The 9904-nt window shown below is 44.5% G+C and overlaps 1 protein-coding gene across 3 annotated transcripts in view; it reads right to left on the bottom strand.

The window, feature by feature from the left end:
- The window catches only part of FYCO1 (FYVE and coiled-coil domain autophagy adaptor 1), a 58523-nt gene that overhangs the window by 20012 nt on the left and 28607 nt on the right, over positions 1 to 9904 (bottom strand). For 2 of the 3 annotated variants that reach the window (XM_081881842.1, XM_081881843.1), the window contains exons 12-14: positions 4990 to 5139; positions 4225 to 4421; positions 3551 to 3695 (exon numbers count right to left, since the gene is read on the bottom strand). In XM_081881842.1, coding sequence (XP_081737968.1) covers positions 3551 to 3695; positions 4225 to 4421; positions 4990 to 5139 — 492 coding nt within the window. The remainder of the gene's footprint in view (positions 1 to 3550; positions 3696 to 4224; positions 4422 to 4989; positions 5140 to 9904) is intronic. The other variant, XM_081881844.1, reaches the window with a different exon arrangement.

Genomic DNA, 9904 nt, shown 5'->3' with positions numbered 1-9904 from the left:
AGAGAGGCCTCTCCCCCTCCCACAAACTCCTCTGTTTCCGGGGAACCTTGACAAAGTCTAGAAGGAGTTGCTAGGGTTGACATCAGTCTAACCAAAAGGCTACAGCATAGCTATGGGGGAGGGATGGACAGCCAACTCATGAGTCAACAAGCAGGAAAGTGGCTTGAGGCCCACTGGTATCAACGACTTGGATGATGGACTCAAGGGCATCCTGATCAAATTTGCAGATGACACCAAACTGGGAGGGGTGGCTAACACCCCAGAGGACAGGATCACACTTCAAAACGACCTTGACAGATTAGAGAACTGGCCCAAAACAAACAAGATGAATTTTAACAGGGAGAAATGTAAAGTATTGCACTTGGGCAAAAAAAGTGAGAGGCACAAATACAAGATGGGTGACACCTGGCTTGAGAGCAGTACATGTGAAAAGGATCTAGGAGTCTTGGTTGACCACAAACTTGACATGAGCCAACAGTGTGACGCGGCAGCTAAAAAAGCCAATGCAATTCTGGGCTGCATCAATAGGAGTATAGCATCTAGATCAAGGGAAGTAATAGTGCCACTGTATTCTGCTCTGGTCAGACCTCACCTGGAGTACTGTGTCCAGTTCTGGGCACCACAGTTCAAGAAGGACACTGACAAACTGGAACGTGTCCAGAGGAGGGCAACCAAAATGGTCAAAGGCCTGGAAACGATGCCTTATGAGGAACGGCTAAGGGAGCTGGGCATGTTTAGCCTGGAGAAGAGGAGGTTAAGGGGTGATATGATAGCCATGTTCAAATATATAAAAGGATGTCACATAGAGGAGGGAGAAAGGTTGTTTTCTGCTGCTCCAGAGAAGCGGACACGGAGCAATGGCTCCAAACTACAAGAAAGAAGATTCCACCTAAACATTAGGAAGAACTTCCTGACAGTAAGAGCTGTTCGACAGTGGCATTTGCTGCCAAGGAGTGTGGTGGAGTCTCCTTCTTTGGAGGTCTTTAAGCAGAGGCTTGACAACCATATGTCAGGAGTGCTCTGATGGTGTTTCCTGCTTGGCAGGGGGTTGGACTCGATGGCCCTTGTGGTCTCTTCCAACTCTAGGATTCTATGATTCTATGGTAGTCCCCCGGTCTACTGTTTTGAGGAACAGTGAGTTAAAGGGAGGAAAACTTCATGTCCCCTTCTTCCCCCACAGCTCTTTGAACTCCACCAAACACTGGGAGGCATCTCCTAGCCTTCCAGAGGTTTTTATTTCCAGGGGCCTCAAGTAGTTGCGGGGAAGGGAAGCTTACCTCCAGTGAACTTAACTTAGAATACAAGCCATAATACAGTAGACACACTAATTTTGCCTCCAGATATCAGTCTGAGATTTGCCCTTCTTTTGGTTTCTCTGCCCAGTTTTCCTTTTTTGCTTTTGTTTTACTCACAAAACTCTCTCTTTTTTAACTTTATTCCAAAACCAAAAAAGAATTACAAACATCAAATTCAAAATCCAAATTCGTTTTGTAACATAAGCCTATTACATATTTGACTAGATTAAAATATACCTAATTGCTATAGACTTCCCTTTGCTATATATAAATGCAATGCAACTAGAAATATTAGAAATTTTTATAAATTCCCCCATACCCCCCACTCCCCTTCACTCATTTGTGATCTCAATATTTTTTTTAACTTCTTCCATCTTGTTGTGTTGTTGTAGCTTAATAATTATTCAATTGATTCTTTTATTAGTTCCTTGCTTACCCCTGCACGTTTTACACATTATCTATTAATATTCCAGTTCTGGAACCGTATTTTTTCATGTATTCCTTCACTCCATCCCACTCTTTAATTATTCTCTGTTTTGCATGGCCTCTAATGATTGCCATCAACTTTACCATTTCCACAAATTCACAGAGCTTGCTTTGCCATTCTAATCATGATGGTATGTCATTAGATATTAGGCCTAACAGAAAAGCCTCTGGCTTTTTGATAAACGAAATCTTAAATAGTTTTTTCAGTTCCTCATATACCTCGTTCCATTTTTTAAAAACAATTTTACATCCCCCACCATGTATGATAAAAGGTTGTTTTACTCACAAAACTCATTAAGTCAGCAGTTTTGCCACTGGCATGAAAACTTTGCTCTTTTGGTGTGAGCAAGCAAAAAAGGGAAGGGAAGTTTGTGTGAGGCAGACACCTTGGGCAGGAAATGTGCGCTGACGAATGAAACGGTGAACCTGAATCCTTGCCACTCTTAACCAGAAGTGTCTGTGGCATTCGCATGCAAGCTTCCTGTCTGACATTGAGCTGGCTGCTTCACATTGTGGAAACGAATAAACACTGCATTGCTGGGCACTTTAATACAGTTCTGATATGAGCAAGGCAGACAGGAATTATTAACAGTGTTTACAGCAGGGACTATGACTCCCATCATCCATGACCACTAGCCATGCTGGCAGAGCTGATGGTTCATAGGATTATAAACCCTGAAGGAATCAATGAGCCATACTAGTTCATACTTCTGTGGGCTACACATTTAATTTTCCTTACGTAGGGTGAAACTAGACGTTACCTTGGCAGAAGGAATGGGACTGGATTACACATGCCAATTCCTGCCTCCAAATGCTACCCCCCCCCAGCCACCCCCACAAGGCTCCCCACCCCTTGATGAGCTCTGGTCTAGTTTATAAGCCTGACTGTGGGGAGGGAAACCTTTAAAACTGGGATTGCTAACCTTGACCGGGCCCATGGGCATATTTGCAAACTGTGGACACTGCTGTGGACACCAAAGGCACACTCCTCCTTGCCAGTGGTTAGACTTGAACAAGTGTCTTTTCACTTTCTTCCAAACAAAATTGGCTGGGTGATCTTCCTCAAGAGTGCAGCTGGGGAGGCAAGAGTTAACCTTCCTTTCCCAGCTACACTCTCCCATGGACAACGGAGGGCTCTTTACCAGTGGCATGGCATGGGCAGGGCCACAGGGGCAGTTACTGGGGGGTGTAAAACTCTTAGGGGCACAAAATTTCAAAGAAAAAAAATAGTACAGTGGTACCTCAGGTAACATATGCTTCAGGTTACATACGCTTCAGTTTACAGACTCCGCTAACCCAGAAATAGTGCTTCAGGTTAAGAACTTTGCTTCGGGATGAGAACAGAAATCGTGCTCCGGCGGCGCGGCAGCAGCAGGACGCCCCATTAGCTAAAGTGGTGCTTCAGGTTAAGAACAGTTTCAGGTTAAGAACGGACCTCCGGAATGAATTAAGTACTTAACCTGAGGTACCACTGTAGTAGTAATAATAAATAAAAAACAGTGCACCCTCCGCCTCACACAGAAAATCTCCCCATGTTCGCATGGGTAGACTGAGGAGAGCATTTGGGTGATGGCTGATTGCTATGGCGCCCTCTGCATGGGTTGAGCTATTGCCCCTTCATTCCAGCCTATCGGATGAGCGGTGCCAAGGATACTTGTCCTGGGCACCAGAAATCCATGCTGCGCCACTGCCCTTTACAAGCCTAATCTACTTTGGAACAGATCGTGTGTATGTGTGTATACACATGTGTATAAATTATGTTTACTCACAGATCGGTTATACCATGGTCCAAAGATTCTTCTTCAGTTTGGCTTTCATTGTGAACCGAGTTGTCTTCCTTTATCTGGCCCACTTCCTCGTCGGTGATTATATCAAACACGGCATCATCTGTGGGTTTAGAGGCTTCATTTGTAACTGTACCACAACAAAGGACACAAAACAAGAAAGTGTTATTATGCTGCATATAAAGTAAGACAATGTAATTTCTCAGTGTCAGTGTTCATTATAGACTTATGGGACTTGAAGAAGAAGAAGAAGAAGAAGAAGGAGAAGGAGAAGAAGGAGAAGAAGGAGAAGAAGAGGAGGAGTAGTTTGGATTTGATATCCCGCTTTATCACTACCCTAGGGAGTCTCAAAGCAGCTAACATTCTCCCTTTCCTTCCTCCCCCACAACAAACACTGTGTGAGGTGAGTGGGGCTGAGAGACTTCAGAGAAGTGTGACTAGCCCAAGGTCACCCAGCAGCTGCATGTGGAGGAGCGGGGAAGCGAACCTGGTTCCCCAGATTACGAGTCTATCGCTCTTAACCACTACACCACACTGGCTCTCTGGACATCAGGCGCTGCCATCTACCAAAGCAGACACAATGATAGAATATGAGCTGAAGTCCACAGCAGATTCTTTTCCAAGAAATTTAATCCCATTTATACACAGGAAGGACTCACCCATAACTCTATGGACCAGGGACAATGGTGAGGCTAGCAGGCTTGATGGTGGTTCTTGGCTTGTGTTTGATCCAGAATCAACTAGGATGGCACTTGCCTTTTTAAAGCAAGCCCGGCAACAGCGCTCCTTCTTGCCAGTATGCTCTGACATGGCATAGTTGTTGCAGCAGTAGTAGCAGAAAATGCGCCCACACATTCTAAAAATAATGGAATTTTAAAAGAGAAAAGAAAAGAGTTCTTCATGTCAAAATGAAGGCATTTAAGGGATATAATATCCAACATGCAGAAAGCGACATTCTTCATAATACTGCCAATCTGGATTCCCTTTGAAGTCAATGGAAGAACACTGTGTTTTATCCAACATTGAGTAAATCCACTGAAATTAACAGACATGACTAATTTAGGCCCATTCATTTTGATGGTTCTACTCTGAGTGTAACGTAATTGGATGCTGAGTTAAATATACACCTGAAAGGCCAACTATATCAACACATTCCCCAAACCAACAATCCTTTATATAACATTGGAGAGAGATTAATGGTGAAGCAAACCAGTGATAATTTGGATTGTCATTTTTTCCAGATTGAGATGGGGTCGAGTCTGGAAAGATCTCCATATCCACACAAACAATGCTTTTGTCCCACAGTCTTCTCAAGCAGAAACCACAAATGCATTATGAATGCCAATTAAGGTAGAATTTGCTGTAACTCCAAGTGACACTATTTACAATGGCACTCTTTAGAAAAGTCACCCCTACAAACTGACCTGCAATGGTGGCGGCGATTCATCCAGCCAAATTCTTTCTTACAGTCTAGGCAACAACTTACTTCCGCATCACCAAGCCATCTTTGTGCTGCAGCGAGTTTCTGCTGGAATTCCAAAGCATCCGACTTCTGCCAAAGGGCATCCTTGTCTCTTTCAAAGGTGTGCATAAAGAACAATTCATCATCTGTGAGTTTAGGTTTTAATAATTTAACCCCAGCCCATCACAGGAAAAACAAATCTCCCCTATTAAGGCAAATATCATTTAAATACAATGGATTCTTAGCTAAAATTCTGGTTGGACGCCATGCTTGTGTTTTTGCAAGCATTCCATATATGACATTGAGCAAGACCATGTGGGTGGGTACGAAAGGAAGACAGCCCATATGTGTGCACATAAACAAAACATAGCCTCTTAAGACCATTTCCCTCTACTGTTGCTGGCTATGCTTCAATCTTTCACTTTTATAAGATCTAAATAATAATACGTTATCTATTGCATTTTATCATGAAGAAAATCTGAAAGTCTGCCAGAGAACTGAAAGGAGGAGGGAGGGTAGCACCGGCAGCCACAAATAATCGCCTGGCTAGCAGATCAGGCCAACATTTGTGAACCTCTGTTTGTAAGCTTACTTAATAAAAACTCTGGCTGGTATCTGTGAGATTAAGGCTTGTTTTTCCTCCAAGAAGAGCCTCCTATGCCACATGGCAAACAGTTTTGGAAACTGAGAAGAGTGTCAGAAACAGTTTGTGAAATGGTGTTGGGGTGAGGTGAGAATCCGTTATCTTAAAGTGTTTTTTGTGTGTGTTTTTTTGTTTTAAACAGATGAACCACAGCACTAGAGAGCCAGGGCCATTATGGTTCCTACAGTGAGATGGTTTTAAACGTTACAGTTTTAGTAGGAACACAGGGCATGTTAGTAACACGTACCGATAACATGTGAAGTAGACTCATAATTATGATCGAGTAATGATTACAAATGTCAAAAAGGTCGAAATCTCCCATCTTTATACCATTTCAGACCTTTGTTAACAACAATAACAACAACAACAACAAAAGTGCAACCGCATGCATGTTTACTTGGAATCAAGTCGCACTAGTTTCAATGGGACTTATTTCCAGGAAAGTGGGAATAAATCAGGGAGGGTAAACCTGTAAAGATGAGCAAAAACTACACACATGTATGAAAGGGAGACTTATTAAACATGCATTGCTCAAATCTCTTTAGGCCTTCTGTGTTAGATATTGTTTGGGGGGGAATGTATTTCTCTGTGGTTTAAAATGTCAAGTGTGACCCACAAACCACAGGACTTAACAAGTGCTGAAGTAATTGCAAAATATGTGGTGAAGATGTATCATTAAGAAGCAAGGTGTGATGCCACTGCCGAGAGAACATTACATTGCACAGAATCTACCACAGTTGCACAGGAAACAGAAACAAAGATGGTTCAGTTTGCAAGTAGCCAGTTCTTCTAAATGCCATCAGCAAAGTAACTGAGAACATAAATAAGTAAAGTTTCTCAGATGGGGTGCACTATTGGCCTCTCCACAAACCCTGGGGTCATATTCGTGCTGGAGCTGTGTTGAGCTAGTGATACAAGCAAATTGGCCAGCACAAAGATTTAGGAGCCGGTGGCCTTAGCTATGCTCCACCGTTAGAATCGGAAACCCACAATTTTTTTTTCATGAAACACTAGGGCAGTGGTGGGCCCGTGGTCCTCAGAAGTTGGACCCCTCCAAACCAGCCCCATCTTTCCTGGATGATGTCAGGGGCTGGAAAGTTCAAGCTGCAGCAGTGCCGAATTTAAAAAGGGGTCACTTTTTGATGCAAAGGACAAATCAGGAGCACACTTCAGAGTGTGCTCCTGACCCTTTCCTTTGAAACTGAGTCACCAGGTGTCATGGTGATGCTGGATGATTGACAGAGGGCGGGCCTCGACCACCTGTCAAAATGGCCTGTGGGTTGTCTGTGGGAGCTTTGGATCCAGCCATTTGGCTGGATCAGATTTGCGGCTCATGCACTAGGGCTTGGTTGTCCAGCTTGCATTTTCCATGGCCCAGACTGCTATTTTCTATGGTCACTGCTAGATTTTTTGCAGAGGCTGCAAAGAGCCAGAGGTCTACTGTTCCTGCTGAATTAGTATAGATGTAACACTAGGTATCACTTCACAATACAGTGGTACCTCTACTTACGCGCACCTCTGCTTACGTATACTTCGGGAAACGCACACGGCAAACCCAGAAGTGTTTTTCCGGGTTTCGCCCCATGCGCATGTGCAGACGCGCTCTACCGCACCGTGCGCATGCACAGAACAGGCACCTCCTATGGCGAAAACCTTGGAATCTGACCAGAGCTCTGGAACAGATACCGTCCACAAGCAGAGGAACCATTGTACATAGATGAGCTACCATTAGTGCAATTTTTTACTCATTTCCCCCCCTTAAATAACAACAAAAAATAGCTTCAGAGAAGCCTTAGTCTTAAGAAGATTCCTTACATATTAAAAAAGGTAAAGGTAAAGGACCCCTAGATGTTTAAGTCCAGTCAAAGGCGACTATGGGGTTGTGGTGCTCATCTCGCTTTCAGGCTGAGGGAGATGGCGTTTGTCCACAGACAGCTTTCCGGGTCTTGTGGCCAGCATGACTAAACTGCTTCTGGCGCAACGGAATAGCGTGATGGAAACCAGAGCGCATGGAAATGCCGTTTACTTTTCCACTGCAGCGGTACCTATTCATCTACTTGCACTGGCATGCTTTTGAACTGCTAGGTTGGCAGGAGCTGGGATAAAGCAATGGGAGCTCACTCCATCACGCAGATTTGAACTGCCAACCTTTGGATCGGCAAGCCCAAGACGCTCAGTGGTTTAGATCACAGCTCCACCTGTGTCCCTTTTTCCTTACATATTAAGGATTGCACAAATGCAGTTAACTTGCACTGTTTTCGTGCAGGCATAGAGAAGCTTGAGCAGCCTCAGGACCATGGGAAGGGGGACATTTAACTATCCTTCCCTGCGACAACCCCTCTCTGAAGCTGCTGTTCGCATTTCGAGGGGAGCACCGATTGTTGCTAAGGGAAGTTTGCCCTGAAATGCAAACAGCAGCTTTAGAGAGCTGATCTTCACTGGATTTTGCCAGGAAACTGAATAGTAGCTTGCATGAAGGTAGGCAATTTATGTTGATTTCCTGAGTTAGTTTCACCTTTGATATTAATGGCGAAATGACGAAGAAATGAGCACATGTATTCCCCCCCCTCCACTGGAGTGAATGGGGGCATTGGAAGCGTGGGAGCTTCCATCGCCTGCAGAAGATCACAGGATCAGAGACACTGGTTGATCTAAAACTCCACAGGGCATTGATGTGAATGAGGAGCTCCATGCAAATAATCCACTGGTATTTGAAAAGAGCGGGGTAAGCTCCTGCTGCACTATATTTTACACTCACATTGGAACCGCACGACGCTTTGGTTTTTAAAATTCTGTGTCAAAAAATACTAATTACAGATAGGTAGCCGTGTTGGTCTGCCATGGTCAAAACAAAATAAAAATAAAAAATAAAAATAAAAAAAATAAAAAATTTTTTCCTTCCAGTAGCACCTTAAAGACCAACTGAGTTAGTTCTAGGTATGAGCTTTCGTGTGCATGCATGTGTATCTGAAGAAGTGTGCACACGAAAGCTCATACCTAGAACTAACTCAGTTGGTCTTTAAGGTGCTACTGGAAGGAAAAAATACTAAATTAGATAAATCTTACATGTGAAAGAGATTTCAAGCAACAGGTGACCACAGGTTGGGACATGAGCGCCACCTTGTGGTTTAAAGGCAAAATCGCTGCTTTCAATGCTTTTTCGAAGTCCCTCCCTCCACTGGAACTCAAGTTTCAATTATGACAAGCCAAGGAAGGGGAAATCAGACACTGCAACAGCAATAGCCAAGGGGACACACACAGATTCTCTCTGCAAATTGCCTGAAGGGTTTTTGGATCCCCTAACTGCTGCCTTCAACCACATGGTGGTGCCAACCCTCAGTGAGGGTGCAACCTGCAATATCTTGATAATACTTCCTATCAGTGAATACAGTGGTGCCTCGCAAGACGAAATTAATTCGTTCCGCAAGTTTTTTCTTCTTGCGAGTTTTTCGTCTTGCGAAGCACGGTTTCCCATAGGAATGCATTGAAAATCAATCAATGCGTTCCTATGGAGACCGCCCGGGGACGCCTTCCCCTCTGTCCCCGGACCTGTTTAAAGCAAGGGGCGGCAACGGGGAGAAGATTGCTTCTCCCCGTTGCCTGCCCCGCAATCTCCGCCCCTTTTGAACCAAGGGGCTGCCCCTTCCCTTGCTTCAAAAGAGGTCCGGGGACAGCGGGGAAGATGCGCTGCGCTTCCCCGCTATCCCCGCAGCTTGCGGGGCAAGCTTCGTTTTGCGAAGCAAGCCCATAGGGAGATGCGTCTTGCAAAGCGGCTAAGAAAACGAAAAACTCCTTCGTCTAGCGAGTTTTTCGTCTTCTGAGGTGTTCGTCTTGCGGGGCACCACTGTACTTCCTACCAGCGCTGCTGCCACCATGGCTCCCGAGAACCTAGGGCTCAAGTAACAACTCTGGCCTTTCTAAAGGTAGAACAGTATCATATCCACATCTTTAACAGCCTTGTGGCTGCAAGGCATTACTCAGTAACAGCATTTCCTGCCCTGCCAGGAACTGCTGTGATCCAGCAAGTGGGTCTTCATAGTGAGTTATGGAGAAGGTCAAGAATTTGAACCACTGCAGGCCCAAGGAGGCAAAGACCGTTCCTAAATAACGTCTTACTTCCTTGGAGCTGTGGTTGAAGTATTACATTTGGGGAAGGGTTTGGAAAGTCTGTCACTTCCAGCATTCCACAAAAGACCATAATCATGATTATACTAGTATCCTAAACACCATTTGC

This window comes from Podarcis erhardii, assembly GCF_964252035.2.
Source record: "Podarcis erhardii genome assembly, chromosome: 12".
NCBI lineage: Eukaryota > Metazoa > Chordata > Lepidosauria > Squamata > Lacertidae > Podarcis > Podarcis erhardii.
The sequence above is the reverse complement of the archived record's forward strand: the minus strand, read 5'-3'. Positions and strand labels throughout refer to the sequence as shown.